The sequence below is a fragment of the Bufo gargarizans genome, chromosome 6 (genome assembly GCF_014858855.1).
Source record: "Bufo gargarizans isolate SCDJY-AF-19 chromosome 6, ASM1485885v1, whole genome shotgun sequence".
Taxonomy (NCBI): Eukaryota; Metazoa; Chordata; class Amphibia; order Anura; family Bufonidae; genus Bufo; species Bufo gargarizans.
In genome coordinates, this window is record NC_058085.1 from 297,379,491 (window position 1) to 297,400,333 (window position 20,843).

Below are 20,843 nucleotides of genomic sequence, written 5' to 3' on the forward strand. Positions count from 1 at the left end.
TACAATACAATATGTGACGAGAAAACAATCTCAGAATGGATAAGTAAAAACTTTTTAAAGTTATCACCACATAAAGTGACACATGTCAGATTTGCAAAAAATGGCCGGGTTCTTAAGGTGAAAAATGGCAAGGTCCTGAAGGGGTTAAGAATATATATGTTAATACATTGATATTTTGTCTTCGAAGATTACAGATTGGATGAAGAGGACTGCAGCAAACATCTGAAACAACTGATAGAAGATCTCAGCCAGACTCACTTTACTGTGCTCCACTATCTATGCACTTTTTTCATTAGGGTGGCTTCTTATAGTGAAATAAACAAAATGACCTTGGAAAATCTCTCTATTGTTCTGGGCCCGAGCTTCTTCAGGTACTATGATTTCTTTCTTATATATAACAGCTTAAAGTGCATCTTTACCTAAGTAAAGAAAGCAAGTGTATGACCGTTTTCTAACCCATTTTATCCAGAGGGCACTTGTGGTCATGCTGTGATGTTTATGATCATAGTTGTGTGAGTACTTTAATGTCATTTATTTGAGTAGGGACATTTGGGTTAGGATTAGGGATGAGTGAATCGACTTTGGATGAAACATCCAAAGTCGATTAGTATAAAACTTTGTTCTAATACTGTACGGAACAGCCAAATAGGTTACCTGCAGTCATCTTTTATTTTTGCCAATGTTTTTAACATTACATTCTAACTAGGGATGAGCGAATCGACTTCGGATGAAACATCCGAAGTCGATTTGCATAAAACTTTGAAACATCCGAAGTCGATTTGCATAAAACTTTGTTCCAATACTGTACGGAGCAGGAGCTCTGTACAGTATTAGAATGTATTGGCTCAGATGAGCCGAAGTTATTGCTTCGCAAAGTCTCGCGAGACTTCGGGTAATAACTTCAAAAATTAATTTGTACTGTAAAAAAAAAATCCCGATCTCGGGTTCGGTTCTAAGTGGTACCTTGGAACTGAACCCAAGTTATGGAAATTTATTTTTACAGTATAAATTAATTTATGAAGTTATTACCTGAAGTCTCGCAAGACTTTGTGAAGCAAAAACTTCTGCTCATCGGAGCCAATACATTCTAATACTGTACAGAGCTCCTGCTCCGTACAGCATTGGAACAAAGTTTTATGCAAATCGACTTCGGATGTTTCATCCGAAGTCGATTCGCTCATCCCTAGTTAGAATGTAATGTTAAAAACATTGGCAAAAATAAAAGATGACTGCAGGTAACCTATTTGGCTACTTGTTGACATATTGCAGCATGCCACAGGGGCGTGAATAAGTGGATGGATGGAAGTTGTTGTAATACTCACGGTTCTGATGCTCCCTTGGCTTGTGCAGTAATGTGAAAGGGAAGCCTTTCTTCCATTAAAATCACTCCCTTGTTGTAGGGTTCTCCTGCCTAATGATGGATGAGGTACCCTTGGTGTTGTAGATTTTGAGGTGCAAGGTAGGGTCCTGGTTGTCATGACACCAACACTTTGCATACATCCACAGATGTTTTCAAGTTTCCCGGCTGCACAGGTAGCTGAGAGGCCAAAGTATCTCTCAAAAGTAGTCTTCCTTACTCTGCGCTTCTTTACAATGCAATCTACCAGGCGGTTCCCCCTAACAGCAGACAAAACCTCGGCTCATTTTTTTAAAAGGTTGCTCTCCACAGAATCCACAGCCTGTGGGTATTTCTCACAGTGAGCCAAACTGTGATCTGGTAAGCTCAAGCACCGAAGGCAACTCCTGAACATGAATTCCGTAGAGTCATTAAATCCTTTTAGACAGATTATCTGTACTGGGCTTCCTCTACACCCCTTTGTTACATCTGGCCTGCTTTTGTTGTTCTCTCTGGCCCAGGTCTGGATAGATCTAAGTCCAGGCTAGCTCACAAGTCTGCAACATGTGCTCTTCTCACTACTGAGCCTGAGCTCAGACCATCTCTGAACTGTCAACTCTATATTCCCTTTAGAACAGGAAAGGAATGCACATGCTGTGCTCAATGCCATTCTGTGCAGCCTCCAACCCTCTGATCACAGATATGCTTGTCTGTATCTAGTAGATGCTCACATGTATTTTCTGTGTCAGGGAGGACTGGCATGCAGTGTGGGAGCATGGACAGATAAGTGAATTGTGCAGCTTGTGGCCATGTCTAGGACCACCAATATTGTCAGAATGGGGATCTCCTCAACTGTGTGACACTCTAATAAGAAGTTAATGAGGTGGACAGGTATGCAGCAGCTATCTTTATAGGAGAAATGAAACACACCTATGCCTGTCCTCCTCCATTCTGGAATTTGAACAGACTCCCCAAGATCGGTGGGTTTTCTATGTTGGAACTAGCATGGCAGACAGTTATGACATATACTTTTGATGTGTCATAAATATTTCATTTTGTAATATACCTTTTTTTTTTTAGCTTTTTGTTTGTGGCCCTAGGTATTGCTTCAGTCTGACAATGTGGCCCACAGACCAGGAAAGGTTGTGCACCCCTGCTTTAGAATGTTCCTCCCTCTGAAAATACAGAGGGTGACAGCAGCCACATCTAGGTGGCTGTGGATATGACCTATCAATACCTTGTGCATACAAACTACAGTAAATATATGTTTTACACAGATATGCATTATTTTGCACTTTGCAGTGTACCTCAGCTCTGGAGTGGAACACTGCGATATAATGAGGCTCCTTTATTCTCCATCTCCTAGTCGCCTGCCATCTTACCCTACAAGTATACTTAAAGGGGTTCTCTCGGATTTTATATTGATGGTCTATCCTTATGCCAGCACTACTTCTTTCTTTTCTGTATACAATATGTCGTATTTTTCGCTTTATAAGATGCACCTGATGATAAGAGTAAAATAAGAAAAAAAAATTGAACCAAAAGGTGTGCTTTTGGCGGGTTTTGAACTTATGGTGGTCTGTGGATGACACTATTATGAGGGATCTGTGGATGACACTATTATGAGGGATCTGTGGATGACACTGTTATGGAGGGGATCTGTGGATGACACTGTTATGGGGATCTGTGGATGACGCACTGTTATGGGGGCATCTGTGGATGACGCACTGTTATGGGGGAATCTGTGGATGACACTGTTATGGGGCATCTGTGGATGACGCACTGTTATGGGGGATCTGTGGATGACACTGTTATGGGGATCTGTGGATGACACACTGATATGGGGGAGCTGTGGATAACACTGTTATGGTGGATCTGTGGATGATACTGTTATGGGGGATCTGTGGATGATACACTGCTATGGGGATATCTGTAGATGGCACTGTTATGGGGGAATCTGTGGATGACACTATTATGGGGGGGGGATCTGTGGATGACACATATATAGCATCTTATGCTGGTCCCCTCTGTATCTTCTTATGCCCCTGTGTAAATAGTGACCCCCATTTCACCGGGTCTTCATATGTGAAAGCAGGCAGGCCGGCAGCGTAACGTCACTCACTCAGTCACGCTCCTGCTCTGCCAGTTTTATTATTGAAGTGGGAGTAGCATGACGGAGTGAGTGACGTTACGCTGCCGGCCTGCCTGCTAGTTTGATAGTGAGTACTACTACAGATGATTACCGTAGTTTAACAAAGCAGAACCACTGTTTGAGGATTATACATGACTAGACTTTGCATATGAAGACTGCTGTGAGCGGGGCCCGATGTAATGGAGTACAGTGACTCCACTGGGCGCCGCAGTAGTGCAGCAGCAGTTGCCGGCCTCCAGCCCCCCTCTCACCCTGCGTGATAGAGCTCTGATACATCGCAGGCCAAGCTGTGCAGCGTAGTGGCCAGCGATGTATCAGTGTCGGCAATGTAAAAATTGCACCGTTCAATTTATAAGATGCACTGCCATTTTCCCCCCACTTTTGGGGGGAAACAAAGTGCGTCTTATAAAGCGAAAAATACGGTAATGTATACACATCCAGCGTTAGACTGAAGTCTCTAGGGCCCACCAGGAAATTAATCTGAGGGCCCATCCTCTGTGTACATAGGACCTTAATGGCCCTGATTTATTAGGGGTCCATTATTGTCAGAGCATGGGCCAACCGGAGGATCCTCTGGTACTCTGGTGGGCTAGTCCGACCCTGTACGCGTCCCTTGTTGAGTCAAGAGTAGACCTTAACTCTTTCCTCATATTGCGGGAGATGGAAGGATAAAATTGTTACTTAAATAGTCTGAGTTTGGCTTAATTACTTCATATTGTATTTACAGGGTCCCATTCAGCCCTAATATTCAGGAGGATCAGAACCTGTGTAATGATTTATTATTATATATATTGAGGAATTTTCAGAAGTTAACTGCAGATCGAGCTCAACAAGAAAACATTGAGCAGGTACAAATATATTCCCCTTACCTAGTGTTACATGAGCACTGGAATCTTGTATTCTGTAAGGGAACCTATTGCAATATTCTGAAAGTACACTAAACAATACCATGCTGCTAATATTGCAGGCTGTTTAAATGCTGATTTGTACTAAAGAGGTTTTCTGCTGAGATTTTTTTCTTCTATTTATTTTATTTAAAGGGGCCAGAACTTGTTAAAAACAACAAAGAATCAGTCCTTACCTTCACCGATTCTGCCCGGCTGCTCTGGTCCCTGCTTTTCTGCACTTCCTGTCCGGGTATGACACAGCCGGAAGTGTTAGGATATGCCAATTCAGCCAAACAATGACTGCAGCTGGTCACTGCAAAAGCCAGTGATTGGCTAAAAAGTCCTGTCCTAATGTTTCTGGCTGTGTCATGCCAGGATCGGAAGTGCAGAGCAGCGGGGACTCCAGCAGTGACAGAATGGCAGCAGCGGCTATTAATACTACAGATTTTTTGTTATTTTAATAACCTGCCCCTCACCTTTTTATATATATATATATATATATATATATATATATCCCTGGTACACCACCAAACTTTCGACAACTTTCACTGCTGCTCATCTCTCGCTGCACTACTAAATCTTCTGGAAGTGTACATATAGTTTTCTTCCAGCAGGTCAGTATTTCCTTTTGTATACTTTGTATTCCCAGAGCTCAGTTTCCATTTTGTGGCTTTGTATGGCAAATTCTGCACAGTGAAGTGTAAAAAACATAAGGAGCACAATAAAGAAAATAAATTCTTAAAGAGGACCTGTCACTTTTTTTTTTAACACCTTCAGCCCCAGCGATTTTCTATTTTTGCGTTTTCGTTTTTCACTCTCTGCCTTTACATAGCCATATAAGGGCTTGTTTTCTGCAGGACAAAGCTGTGCTTTTTAATTACACCATTTACTATTGCATACATGTAGTGGGAAGCTGGAAAAAAAATCCAAATAGGGTGGAATTGGGGTAAAAAAAAAATATTCTGGCAGTTTTCTGGGTTTTGTTTTTATGGCGTCCCCTATAAGGTAAAACCAACATTTCACCTTTTTTTCTACACAATTATAGTACAATTACAAAAATACCACGATATATGGTTTTTCTTGTGTTAATACTGAAAAAAATAAACACTTTTGAAAAAAATGTATTTTTTCTTTGGATTGCCACATTCTGACCTCTATAACTTTTTTATAGTTGTGTCTATTGATCTGTATGAGGGCTTATTTGTTGCAGGACTATGTGTACTTTTTATTGATACCATTTTGGAGAGTGTTTGAATTTTTGATCACTTTTTATTCAATTTTTATGGGGAGGTGAAGCAACCAAAAATGTCAAACAAGCCACAGACTATGTTAATGCTATAAAGCGATAGGGAATAGACAATAATGAAACCTCTGGACATAAAGGTTTACAGCCACTGTAAAAAGGGCAATAAAAGACAAAAAAAGGGCATTTAAAAAATATGAGGGGTCAGCTGGAGCGTTTTAACTTCTTAAGAACACAGCCCTATTTCACCTTAAGGACCAGGCCATTTTTTGCAAATCTGACCATTGTCACTTTATGTGGTGATAACTTAAAAATTCAGAGATTTTTTTTTGTCACATATTGTACTTCATGACACTGGTAAAATGCAGTAAAAATAAATAAATTTATTTATAAAAAAATACCAAATTTACCAAAAATTTGCAAAAATCATTTTGGGAATGACATTTTATTTTTTAGGTCCGTTACAAGGCTTATAAGTTTAGAAGCAAATCTTGACATTTTTCAGAAATTTTCAAAAACCCACTTTTTAAGGACCATTTCAGGTCTGGAGTCACTTTGTGGGGCTTACATAATAGAAACCACCCCAAAATGACCCCATTCTAGAAACTACACCGCTCAAGATATTCAAAACTGATTTTAAAAGCTTTATTCACCCTTTAGGCGTTCCATAGAATTTAATGGAAAATGGAGATAAAATTTCAGAATTTAAATTTTTGGGCAAATTTTCTATTTTAATTCATTTTTTCCAGTAACAAAGCAAGGGTTAACAGCCAAACAAAACTCAATATTTATTGCCCTGATTCTGTAGTTTACAGAAACACCCCATATGTGGTCATAAACTGCTGTATGACCAAACGGCAGGGCGCACAAGATAAGGAACGCCTGGAAGGCAGATTTTGATGGCCTTTTATTTTTACACCATGTCCCATTTGAAGAACCCCTGATGCACGCCTAGAGTAGAAATTCCATAAAAGTGACCACATCTAAGAAACTAGACCCCTCAAGTAGAGTTGAGCGGACACCTGGATCTTCGGGTTCGAGAAGTTCGGCCGAACTTCCCGGAAATGTTCGGGTTCGGGACCCGAACCCGATCCGAACTTCGTCCCGAACCCGAACCCCATTGAAGTCAATGGGGACCTGAACTTTTCGGCACTAAAAAGGCTGTAAAACAGCCCAGGAAAGGGCTAGAGGGCTGCAAAAGGCAGCAACATGTAGGTAAATCCCATGCAAACAAATGTGGATAGGGAAATGAATAAAAATAAAATAAATAAAAATTAACCAATATCAATTGGAGAGAGGTCCCATAGCAGAGAATCTGGCTTCACGTCACCCACCACTGGAACAGTCTATTCTCAGATATTTAGGCCCCGGCACCCAGGCAGAGGAGAGAGGTCCCGTAACAGAGAATCTGTCTTCATGTCAGCAGAGAATCAGTCTGCATGTCATAGCAGAGAATCAGGCTTCACGTCACCCAACATTGGAACAGTCCATTGGCATATATTTAGGCCCAGGCACCCAGGCAGAGGAGAGAGGTCCCGTAACAGAGACTCTGGCTTCATGTCAGCAGAGAATCAGTCTGCATGTCATAGCAGAGAATCAGGCTTCACGTCAGCCACCAGTGCAACAGTCCATTGTCATATATTTAGGCCCAGCACCCAGGCAGAGGAGAGAGGTCCCGTAACAGACAATCTGGCTTCATGTCAGCAGAGAATCAGTCTGCATGTCATAGCAGAGAATCAGGCTTCACGTCAGCCACCACTGCAACAGTCCATTGGCATATATTTAGGCCCAGCACCCAGGCAGAGGAGAGAGGTCCCGTAACAGAGAATCTGTCTTCATGTCAGCAGAGAATTAGTCTGCATGTCATAGCAGAGAATCAGGCTTCACGTCAGCCACCACTGCAACAGTCCATTGTCAGATATTTAGGCCCTGCACCCAGGCAGAGGAGAGAGGTCCCGTAACAGAGAATCTGGCTTCATGTCAGCAGAGAATTAGTCTGCATGTCATAGCAGAGAATCAGGCTTCACGTCACCCAACATTGGAACAGTCCATTGGCATATATTTAGGCCCCGGCACCCAGACAGAGGAGAGGTTCATTCAACTTTGGGTAGCCTCACAATATAATGGTAAAATGAAAATAAAAATAGGATTGAATGAGGAAGTGCCCTGGAGTACAATAATATATGGTTAAGGGGAGGTAGTTAATGTCTAATCTGCACAAGGGATGGACGGGTCCTGTGGGATCCATGCCTGGTTCATTTTTATGAACGTCAGCTTGTCCACATTGGCTGTAGACAGGCGGCTGCGTTTGTCTGTAATGACGCCCCCTGCCGTGCTGAATACACGTTCAGACAAAACGCTGGCCGCTGGGCAGGCCAGCACCTCCAAGGCATAAAAGGCTAGCTCTGGCCACTTGGACAATTTAGAGACCCAGAAGTTGAATGGGGCCGAACCATCAGTCAGTACGTGGAGGGGTGTGCACACGTACTGTTCCACCATGTTAGTGAAATGTTGCCTCCTGCTAACACGTTGCGTATCAGGTGGTGGTGCAGTTAGCTGTGGCGTGTTGACAAAACTTTTCCACATCTCTGGCATGCTAACCCTGCCCTCAGAGGAGCTGGCCGTGACACAGCTGCCTTGGCGACCTCTTGCTCCTCCTCTGCCTTGGCCTTGGGCTTCCACTTGTTCCCCTGTGACATTTGGGAATGCTCTCAGTAGCGCGTCTACCAACGTGCGCTTGTACTCGCGCATCTTCCTATCACGCTCCAGTGCAGGAAGTAAGGTGGGCACATTGTCTTTGTACCGTGGATCCAGCAGGGTGGCAACCCAGTAGTCCGCACACATTAAAATGTGGGCAACTCTGCTGTCGTTGCGCAGGCACTGCAGCATGTAGTCGCTCATGTGTGCCAGGCTGCCCAGGGGTAAGGACAAGCTGTCCTCTGTGGGAGGCGTATCGTCATCGTCCTGCCTTTCCCCCCAGCCACGCACCAGTGATGGGCCCAAGCTGCGTTGGGTGCCACCCCGCTGTGACCATGCTTCATCCTCATCCTCCTCCACCTCCTCCTCATCCTTGTCCTCCTCGTCCTCTAGTAGTGGGCCCTGGCTGGCCACATTTGTACCTGGCCTCTGCTGTTGCAAAAAACCTCCCTCTGAGTCACTTCGAAGAGACTGGCCTGAAAGTGCTAAAAATGACCCCTCTTCCTCCTCCTCCTCCTCCTGGGCCACCTCCTCTTCCATCATCGCCCTAAGTGTTTTCTCAAGGAGACATAGAAGTGGTATTGTAACGCTGATAACGGCGTCATCGCCACTGGCCATGTTGGTGGAGTACTCAAAACAGCGCAACAGGGCACACAGGTCTCGCATGGAGGCCCAGTTATTGGTGGTGAAGTGGTGCTGTTCCGCAGTGCGACTGACCCGTGCGTGCTGCAGCTAAAACTCCACTATGGCCTGCTGCTGCTCGCACAGTCTGTCCAGCATGTGCAAGGTGGAGTTCCACCTGGTGGGCACGTCGCATATGAGGCGGTGAGCGGGAAGGCCGCGGTTACGCTGTAGCGCAGACAGGCGAGCAGCGGCAGGATGTGAACGCCGGAAGCGCGAACAGACGGCCCGCACTTTATCCGGCAGCTCTGACATGTCGGGGTAGTTGTGAATGAACTTCTGCACCACCAAATTCAGCACATGCGCCAGGCAAGGGATGTGCGTCAAACCGGCTAGTCCCAGAGCTGCAACGAGATTTCGCCCATTATCGCACACCACCAGGCCGGGCTTGAGGCTCACCGGCAGCAACCACTCGTCGGTCTGTTATTCTATACCACGCCACAACTCCTGTGCGGTGTGGGGCCTGTCCCCCAAACATATGAGTTTCAGAATGGCCTGCTGACGTTTACCCCGGGCTGTGCTGAAGTTGGTGGTGAAGGTGTGTGGCTGACTGGATGAGCAGGTGGAAGAAGAGGAGGAGGAAGCCGAGAAGGAGGAGGTGGCAACAGGAGGCAAAGAATGTTGCCCTACGATCCTTGGCGGCGGAAGGATGTGCGCCAAACAGCTCTCCGCCTGGGGCCCAGCTGCCACTACATTTACCCAGTGTGCAGTTAGGGAGATATAGCGTCCCTGGCCGTGCTTACTGGTCCACGCATCTGTGGTTAGGTGGACCTTGCTACAGATGGCGTTACGCAGTGCACACTTGATTTTATCGGATACTTGGTTGTGCAGGGAAGGCACGGGTCTCTTGGAGAAGTAGTGGCGGCTGGGAACAACATACTGTGGGACAGCAAGCGACATGAGCTGTTTGAAGCTGTCTGTGTCCACCAGCCTAAATGACAGCATTTCATAGGCCAGTAGTTTAGAAATGCTGGCATTCAGGGCCAGGGATCGAGGGTGGCTAGGTGGGAATTTACGCTTTCTCTCAAATGTTTGTGAGATGGAGAGCTGAACGTGGCGTGTGACATGGTTGAGATGCTTGGTGACGGAGGTGGTGGTGGTGTTGGTGGTACATCCCCTGTTTGCTGGGCGGCAGGTGCCAACGTTCCTCCAGAGGCGGAGGAAGAGGCCGAGGCGGCAGCAGCAGAAGAGGTAGCAGGGGGAGCCTGAGTGACTTCCTTGTTTTTAAGGTGTTTACTCCACTGCAGTTCATGCTTTGCATGCAGGTGCCTGGTCATGCAGGTTGTGCTAAGGTTCAGAACGTTAATGCCTCGCTTCAGGCTCTGATGGCACAGCGTGCAAACCACTCGGGTCTTGTCGTCAGCACATTGTTTGAAGAAGTGCCATGCCAGGGAACTCCTTGAAGCTGCCTTTGGGGTGCTCGGTCCCAGATGGCGGCGGTCAGTAGCAGGCGGAGTCTCTTGGCGGCGGGTGTTCTGCTTTTGCCCACTGCTCCCTCTTTTGCTACGCTGTTGGCTCGGTCTCACCACTGCCTCTTCCTCCGAACTGTGAAAGTCAGTGGCACGACCTTCATTCCATGTGGGGTCTAGGACCTCATCGTCCCCTGCATCGTCTTCCACCCAGTCTTGATCCCTGACCTCCTGTTCAGTCTGCACACTGCAGAAAGACGCAGCAGTTGGCACCTGTGTTTCGTCATCATCAGAGACTTGCTGAGGTGGTATTCCCATGTCCTCATCATCAGGAAACATAAGTGGTTGTGCGTCAGTGCATTCTATGTCTTCCACCGCTGGGGAAGGGCTAGGTGGATGCCCTTGGGAAACCCTGCCAGCAGAGTCTTCAAACAGCATAAGAGACTGCTGCATAACTTGAGGCTCAGACAGTTTCCCTGATATGCATGGGGGTGATGTGACAGACTGATGGGGTTGGTTTTCAGGCGCCATCTGTGCGCTTTCTGCAGAAGACTGGGTGGGAGATAATGTGAACGTGCTGGATCCACTGTCGGCCACCCAATTGACTAATGCCTGTACCTGCTCAGGCCTTACCATCCTTAGAACGGCATTGGGCCCCACCATATATCGCTGTAAATTCTGGCGGCTACTGGGACCTGAGGTAGTTGGTACACTAGGATGTGTGGATGTGGCAGAACGGCCACGTCCTCTCCCAGCACCAGAGGGTCCACTAACACCACCACGACCATGTCCACGTCCGCGTCCCTTACTAGATGTTTTCCTCATTGTTATCGTTCACCACAACAACAAAAATATTATTTGGCCCAATGTATTGAATTCAAATTCAGGCCTTTTTTTTACAGACACCTAACACTATCTGGCTATCTATTTAGGTACCGTATTACACTAATACAGGCACAGCAGTAACCACAGATTTAGCTGACTTTGAATTTGAGGCCTAGTATTTAGGCGCTGGGTGACAGGTATACGTTTTACGGACAGAATTAGACTGGGATATGCACAGTAGCGTGTGTGTGAAGTTATTGAGAATGACCCTATCAGCACCTTGATTCTGATATATCCTTTTAGGGATGTATTTAAAGTAGGCCTGATACAGCAGAAACCACTAAATTAGGAAATTTGCTAAATTGGGAATTGTATTTCAACCCAGAACAAAAAATGTGCTTTGACGGACACTAAATAACTTGCCCAGCCACAACAGTACAGCAGTAACGACAGATTTAGCTGGATATAAATTTGAGGCCTAGTATTTAGGCGCTGGGTGACAGGTATAGGTTTATTGACAGAATTAGACTTGGAAATGCACAGTAGCGTGTGTGTGAAGTTATTCAGAATGACCCTATGTGCACCTTGAATCTGATATACCCTTTTAGGGATGTATTTAAAGTAGGCCTGATACAGCAGAAACCACTAAATTAGGAAATTGCTAAATTGGGAATTGTATTTCAACCCAGAACAAAAAATTTGCTTTGACGGACACTAAATAACTTGCCCAGCCACAACAGTACAGCAGTAACGACAGATTTAGCTGGATATAAATTTGAGGCCTAGTATTTAGGCGCTGGGTGACAGGTATAGATTTACTGACAGAATTAGACTTGGAAATGCACAGTAGCGTGTGTGTGTGAAGTTATTCAGAATGACCCTATGTGCACCTTGAATCTGATATACCCTTTTAGGGATAAATTTAAAGTAGGCCTGATACAGCAGAAACCACTAAATTAGGAAATTGCTAGCATTGGGAATTGTATTTCAACCCAGAACAGAAAATGTGCTTTGACGGACACTAAATAACTTGCCCAGCCACAACAGTACAGCAGTAACGACAGATTTAGCTGGATATAAATTTGAGGCCTAGTATTTAGGCGCTGGGTGACAGGTATAGATTTACTGACAGAATTAGACTTGGAAATGCACAGTAGCGTGTGTGTGTGAAGTTATTCAGAATGACCCTATGTGCACCTTGAATCTGATATACCCTTTTATGGATAAATTTAAAGTAGGCCTGATACAGCAGAAACCACTAAATTAGGAAATTGCTAAATTGGGAATTGTATTTCAACCCAGAACAAAAAATGTGCTTTGACGGACACTAAATAACTTGCCCAGCCACAACAGTACAGCAGTAACGACAGATTTAGCTGAATATAAATTTGAGGCCTAGTATTTAGGCGCTGGGTGACAGGTATAGGTTTACTGACAGAATTAGACTTGGAAATGCACAGTAGCGTGTGTGTGAAGTTATTCAGAATGACCCTATGTGCACCTTGAATCTGATATACCCTTTTAGGGATAGATATAAAATAGCTCTGATACAGCAGAAACCACTAAATTAGGAAATTGCTAAATTGGGAATTGTATTTCAACCCAGAACAAAAAATGTGCTTTGACGGACACTAAATAACTTGACCAGCCACAACAGTACAGCAGTAACGACAGATTTAGCTGGATATAAATTTGAGGCCTAGTATTTAGGCGCTGGGTGACAGGTATAGATTTACTGACAGAATTAGACTTGGAAATGCACAGTAGCGTGTGTGTGAAGTTATTCAGAATGACCCTATGTGCACCTTGAATATTATATACCCTTTTAGGGATAGATTTAAAATAGCTCTGATACAGCAGAAACCACTAAATTAGGAAATTGCTAAATTGGGAATTGTATTTCAATCCAGAACAAAAACTGTGCTTTGACGGACACTAAATAACTTGACCAGCCACACCAGTAACGACAGATTTAGCTGGATATAAACTTGAGGCCTAGTATTTAGGCGCTGGGTGACCACACTATTGATGGTTAAATGCACTTGGTGTGACAGCTTGACCAACCACACTACTGAGGGTTAAATGCACTTGGTGACAGGCGCAGCTTGCCCCCTGATGTAGTATATGGCCAAAAAATAAACAGACTATTGCTGGTTAAATGCACTTGGTGTGACAGCTTGACCAACCACACTACTGAGGGTTAAATGCACTTGGTGACAGGCGCAGCTTGCCCCTGATGTAGTATATGGCCAAAAAATAAACAGACTATTGCTGGTTAAATGCACTTGGTGTGACAGCTTGACCAACCACACTACTGAGGGTTAAATGCACTTGGTGACAGGCGCAGCTTGCCCCTTATGTAGTATATGGCCAAAAAATAAACAGACTATTGCTGGTTAAATGCACTTGGTGTGACTGCTTCACCCTGATGTAGGATTTAGCCAAAAAACAACCACACCATTGAGGGTTAAATGCACTTGGTGACAGGCGCAGCTTGCCCCTTATGTAGTATATGGCCAAAAAATAAACAGACTATTGCTGGTTAAATGCACTTGGTGTGACAGCTTGACCCTGATGTAGGCTTTAGCCAAAAAACAACCACACCATTGAGGGTTAAATGCACTTGGTGGCAGCTTGTGCTGGCGCAACACAAGACACAAAATGGCCGCCGATCACCCCAGAAAAAAGTGACTGCATAACGCTCTGGGCAGCCTAAAAACAGTGAGCAATTCAATAGCAGCAGTTCAATCATCCACAGCTGCAGATCGATCAATGGATGGAGTCTTTTGGAGGAGTTAATCAGCCTAATCTCGCCCTACTGTCGCAGCTGCAACCTCTCCCTACGCTAATCAGAGCAGAGTGACGGGCGGCGCTATGTGACTCCAGCTTAAATAGAGGCTGGGTCACATGGTGCTCTGGCCAATCACAGCCATGCCAATAGTAGGCATGGCTGTGACGGCCTCTTGTGGCAAGTAGTATGACGCTTGTTGATTGGCTGCTTTGCAGCCTTTCAAAAAGCGCCAAGAAAGCGACGAACACCGAACCCGGACTTTTACGAAAATGTCCGGGTTCGGGTCCGTGTCACGGACACCCCAAAATTCGGTACGAACCCGAACTATAAAGTTCGGGTTCGCTCATCCCTACCCTCAAGGTATTCAAAACTGATTTTACAAGCTTTATTAACCCTTTAGGCGTTCCATAAGAATTCATGAAAAATGGAGATAAAATTTCAGAATTTCACTTTTTTGGAAGATTTTTCCATTTGAATAATTTTTTTCCAGTAACAAAGCAAGGGTTAACAGCTAAAAAAAACTCAACATTTATCACTCTGATTCTGCAGTTTACAGAAACACCCCATTTGTGGTCGTAAACTGCTGTACGGGCAAACAGCAGGGTGCAGAAGGAAAGAAACGCCATTTGGTTTTTGGAAGGCAGATTTTGCTGGATTGGTTTTTATACACCATGTCCCATTTGAAGCCCCCTGATGCACCCCTAGAGTAGAAACTCCAAAAAAGTGACCCCATTTTTGAAACTACAGGATAAGGTGGCAGTTTTGTTGGTACTATTTTAGGGTACATATGATTTTTGGTTGCTCTATATTACACTTTTTGTGAGGCAAGGTAACAAAAAATAGAAATTCTGAAATCTCATCTCCATTTGCCATTAACTCTTGTGGAACACTTAAAGGGTTAACAAAGTTTGTAAAATCAGTTTTGAATACGTTGAGGGGTGTAATTTCTTAAATGGGGTCTCTTTTTGGAGTTTCTACTCTAGGGGTGCATCAGGGGGGCTTCAAATGGGACATGGTGTCAAAAAACCAGTCCAGCAAAAACTGCCTTCCAAAAACTATATAGCGTTCCTTTCCTTCTGCGCCCTTCCGTGTGGCCATACAGCCGTTTGCGACCACATATGGGGCATTTCTGTAAACTAAAGAATCAGGGCCATAAATATTGAGTTTTGTTTGGCTGTTAACCCTTGCTTTGTTACGGGAAAAAAAAGGATTAAAATGGAAAATTTGCCAAAAAATAGCTGTTTTGGCATTGTTTTTATTTTTTAGCATTCATCTGACAGATTATATCATGTGCTATTTTTATAGAGAAGGTTCTTACAGATGCGGCGATACCTAATATGTATACCTTTTATTTATTTATTTAGGTTTTACACAATAATATCATTTTTGAAAAAAAAAATCATGTTTTATTGTCTCCATAGTCTGAGAGCCATAGTTTTTTTTTTGTTTTTAGGCGATTGTCTCAAGTTGGGTATCATTTTTGCGGGATGAGATGACTGTTAGATTGGCACTATTTTGGGGTTCATATGACTTTTTGTAATGTAAGGTAACAAAAAAATAGCTTTTTTGACACAGTTTTTATTTAATTATTTTTACAGTGTTCACCTAAAGGGTTAGGTCATGTGGTAATTTTATAGAGCAGGTTCTTACGGACGTGGCAATACCTAATATGTATACCTTTTTTATTTTATTTAGGTTTTACGCAATAATATTTATGAAACAAAAAAAAAAATGTTTTAGTGTTTCCATAGTCTGAGAGCCATAGTTTTTTATTTTTTGGGCGATAGGGTATAATTTTTTGCGGGATGAGGTGACGGTTAGATTGGCACCATTGTGGGGGACAAACGCCTTTTTGATTGCTTGATGTTGCACTTTTAGTGACGTTAGTAACAAATGTTTTGTTAGCACATTTTTATTTTTATTTTGGACAGTGTTCACATGAGGGGTTATGGCATATGATATTTTTATATAGCTGGTCGTTATGGACATGGCAATACCTAATATGTATACTTTCTTTTATTTTTTGAAGTTTTACACAATAATATAATTTTTGAACCCCAAAAAAATCATGTTTTAGTGTCTCCATGTCTCTTTTATAGATCAGGTTGTTATGGACGTGGTAATATCAAACATGTGTAGGGGATATTATTATTTGTTGATTTTTAATCAGTGATAAATGTGTTTTTTATTTTGACTTTTTTTTTCACTTTTTTTCACTTTTTTTTTTACCCAGATCCACTTGGTTCTTGAAGATCCAGTGGGTCTGATGTCTGTATAATACAGTACAGTACACTATATAGCCTTTAGCAGAAGTCTGATCAGCACATGGACAGCTTCTGATCAGCACAATGGACAGCCAGAAGCCTGTGAAGGCGTCCAGTTGCCATGGTAACCATCACTCGCTGCCACAACAGAGCAGTGGGTGATGGGAATGGAGAGGGGCCCTCCCATCGGGGGCTGAAAAGGCACAGTAGCCCCCGATGGGAGAGGGAGGGAGCTCCCTCCCTGTTAACCTCTTCCATAAAGAAGGGGTTAAACATCTGACAGGGCTGCAGGGGGGAAGTAATAGGTCAAATAACAGCATTTTGAAGTTTCTGATCCCCGTGGTCTGTGACCGCGGGGATCAGAGACCTACCGAAAGCGATGGAAACCGCAGGTCTGAATTGACCTGCGGTTTGCAGCAATAGCCGATACGGGGCATTGTCCCCAGGTGCCTGCTCAATGATTTGAGCAGGCACCGGGTTCCGATCATGGGTACGCCCTGTGTCCTTAAGTACCGGGACATCAGGGCGTACCTGTACGCCCTATGTCTGTAAGAGGTTAAGATTACAAAGGGCTTAATAAAAACTGTAAAAAAGGAGATACCAAGGTAGCATTAGTAATGTGAAAGAGACAGCAACATACAGTATATGGTTATGGGTAAACGGATGGCAGCCGGTGGTTTATTAAAACACTTCACTGTCAATTTTTATATTAAAAACTGTCCCAAAAATTATCCATTTTTCATAGCAGATGCCTTCTTCCCTGTCTTTTGACCTGTAAATCAGTAGCCACCATTTTGAGTGATTCGTCCAAAACAAAGTGCAAACGTTCAGATTCTCTGGAATCCAATTTTTGTTTTTTAAAGGAAATTTGTAAAAAAATTTGATGTGCTTAGAATCATTTCACTCATCTCATTATAATAGGTGGCACATAGATTCCCTACATTTCGATACTGCAAAGTCATAGGCCATCCATACTCCCTCATTATGTACCTCCATACGACTCTGTATTATGGAGGTATTCTTCCCTAGAAGCAATGCAGAATCCGATTCCTTAGAATTCAAACAGGAATAAAATTACCTTACTAACTCTAATCATCGACCATGTAGATTTTGAGTTTGCCTCTTTTTTTCTTTCTCTCGATCTTTCAGTAATTCACACAGAAATCTGTTTCTGGTGCATTTTTGGCCTGAGAAGAGGGAGCATAAGGCACCACTTCCTTCCTCTCTGAACTCTCACTAGAACTCCCTAAGGGTGGAGCCAGCCACCTACTTACAACCTGCAAGGGCTGAGTCAGGTTTATTAACCCTTGATCGTACCACCCATAAATGGCTATACTAGTTGTAATACATACCACAACATTCAATAACATTGCATTAAAGAACAAACCATTTGCACATCCCCTCTGCACAAGAAGAGAAGGTGCTCCTATGAAATAAATCAGGCAGTGATATTACAAGCGATGATTTTGTGCTTTACCCAGCATGTCATTGAGCTATTTCTGGGTCAGCTGAGTCAGTGGAGCTTCAGACAAGCCAGATAACCTGAAACATGAGCAGTTGTTTGTTATGACTGAAATAACTGTTCTTAGGGGTAATAAACTGAGCATTAACTTCTGATTCCTGTATCACAGCAGCTGTAACTCCAACAGCCAGGAAAATGATTGGTATATTTTTTAAAGAGGCACTGTCACCTCTCCTGCCATGTCTAGATTAGTAAATACTTTCAAAAATGCCAAATTATCTCGCTGGTGCTGCTACTATCCCTAAAGTAGTGCTGCAGATACATTGCAGTACCGCCGTTTGCAAAACACAATATGAAGAGGATGCAGTGTCCTGAAACACACTGCTTAATACTGTGATTGTGTTTCATGTAAATTGTTCTTGTATATGAGTTCCAATAAAGTTGCATCGGAAAGGGGAGGATCTAACAAGCCTCCCAGGGCTGACTCTGCCCTGCACGCAGTACAGAGGAGAAGGAGGTCAGTGTGTGTGTAATGTCTGGGGACAAAGCTGCACCTCAGCAGCCATCTTGGAGAGTTACAAAAACTCAAAAGTTAGTTCCATGTACCAGCCCATAGAAGGGAAAGTTTACAGAAGAAACAGGCAACTCAGAGAGGGAGGGAGAATATTGGCAAAGGAAGGCAACTGTCGTTTATCAGGCTCTAGTCTCCTTTGCATTAGGTGGAGAGATTCTAAGCTACAAGCTGCCCACCATAACCAAGGACAGAAAGGCCATCTGTCAGAATATAGTATTCCTAGAGAGGATACAGAAGTATATGATTAAACAGTACAGCAGAGATAGTCCATCCCTCCAGCCTGGAGAAACAAGGGACAAAGATTGATTTTCATAGAAAACTGCCCCTTATGCAACTTCTGGGAACTAATCTGAATCACTGTAAAAGCTGCCTTGCTGTAAATGCATACATTGATGACCTTTGGATCAGCTTCAGTAAAGTGCTGGGAGTTTGTTAAGAAACTTGGGCTACTTAATCAACATCATCTCCTAATTTCACCTCAGGGGGCTGGCATCACGAACACAGGGGCCCAGCCACCAAAGCACCCTAAGCATACCCATTACCATCAAGGGCACCTCAACTTCCATTTGGCAGGTGTTCCCTGCAATAGAGAGTGCACCGGAGGATTTAGTGCTGTCTTCCCATCCACTGCACGCCGACCCAGGGAGCTACAAAACCATGAGTATGACTACTACCTCCATCAGCCCACCGTGCACTCACATACTGCCCTTGCGGTCCGGTCCAGCTGCAAGTACAATTCTAAAAAACAGTCTAATGCGTCTGCTCAAACTACCCAATACTGTTCTAGAAGTACTCCAACCCCATGATCTATGATAAACTGACGGGGAAATTCTATGAAGAGAGAGGAACCAATAATTACCATGATTAGTACTGCTAAGGCTGGGTTCACATCGGCGTTATTGAATTCCGTTATGGGTTCCGTTATAACGGAATATAACGGAATTCTAGGACGGAATGCATAAAGGAAGCCTTTAAGAGGCATTTCGATTTGCTGTGCCCTAATACATGTCTATGGAGGCACATAACAGTTCCGTTTGTTTCCGTTATACATAACAGAAAAAATAGTCCTGTCGTCATGTATAACGGAAACAAACTGAACCGTTATGTGCCTCCATAGACATGTAATAGGACGGAACAAAACAAAAAAGGGTTCTGTTTGCATTCCGTTCTAGAATTCCGTTATATTCTGTTATAACGGAACCTATAATGGAATTCAATGTCGATGTGAACCCGGCCTTATCCAGTCCTGTATGGAAATAGGAGACCCCCTTAAGGTGCTTGCAGTTGTGAACTTCCACTATACAATTGTAACCTCCGGTCAGTTTTTTTTACGGGATCTGAAGCTCCTGGGTGTTTCATTGAGCAGATATACAATTTCTGGAGTGTGCTCCAGCAATCTAAAGCTAGCCCTCTGTAACTGAGCGCCCAGTGACATCACTAGTTCTATAGGTGGCAATGTGGATCAAATCTAGTCCTATGCATTTCAGAAAAATGTCAGCATAGTAAATACTAGCATTTTTATAAAATAACAATTCTGGAGTATCCTTTCTCTCTGCATTGACCCATTACTCTGTTAGTCCACCTAGGGGCGCGTTCACACACGGCAGATTTTGTTGCTGAAATTTTCACAACTGAAAATCGGTTCCATTCATTTGAATGGGGTGGCGTCCACATGAATTTCTGCAAGCCTCATTCAGGTGGTCAATTTATTCATATCTATTCAGGAGGAATAATAGAGGAATGGCACAACACAGATTTGAAAAGCACCTTCACCTCTCCCGACATGTCTGTTTTTAGTAACTACTTGCATTCCCCATGTAATAACAATTCTGGAGCATCTATTCGTATGACTCTATGTTGATCCATTCCTGTAGTATTACTTTTTGAAGTTATGACCGAATTACTAGCAGTTTGCATTGAACGTCCATCTGGGTGTAACCAGTTGGGGGTGTGTCCTTGCACAGTTTGACACTATCCAATAACTTCTGCCAGTGTCAAACTGTGCAGGGACACGCCCCCAACTGGTAACAACCAGCTGTACCTTCACTGAAAACTGCTATACATATAAATAGCCAATTAAGCTCAGTTATGATTGTGTCATATATCTCTGCATACAGGACAGGATAAGTGGCGAATGATGACTAATATCACAGCTTTTCCATAATCTTACTTTGGCAATTGACCCTGACCTAATTACACCACATTGTCAGTGTGATAAATTGGGCAACTTGAAGAATTAGGGTAATGGCTGCGTGAATGGCTGAGTGAAGGGTCATTAACATTCATGCCTATCTGTAATTCAGGACCTGGTCAATGAGATTCCTGTTTACATTGCAATAATGAATGATTATTCATTCTGCTCCCTGTAAATGGAGATTCCTTGGATCTGATGAGCTGCATAAAACAAACCTTTCTATATGAAGTGCTTTCCAGCTAATGTAGTCTTACCCCGATTCTCCGATGGTGCTCTCCTATAGAAGTGATGACACAATGTGCACTACATTAGTCAATGAGATCATATC

The 20,843-nt window shown here is 43.5% G+C and overlaps 1 protein-coding gene across 5 annotated transcripts in view; it reads left to right on the forward strand.

Annotated features, from left to right (window-relative positions):
* Positions 1-20,843, forward strand: part of FAM13C (family with sequence similarity 13 member C) — a 360,167-nt gene that overhangs the window by 21,375 nt on the left and 317,949 nt on the right. For all 5 annotated transcript variants that reach the window (XM_044299040.1, XM_044299044.1, XM_044299043.1 and 2 more), the window contains exons 4-5: positions 188-371; positions 4,216-4,336. In XM_044299040.1, the coding sequence (XP_044154975.1) occupies positions 188-371; positions 4,216-4,336 (305 nt within the window). The remainder of the gene's footprint in view (positions 1-187; positions 372-4,215; positions 4,337-20,843) is intronic.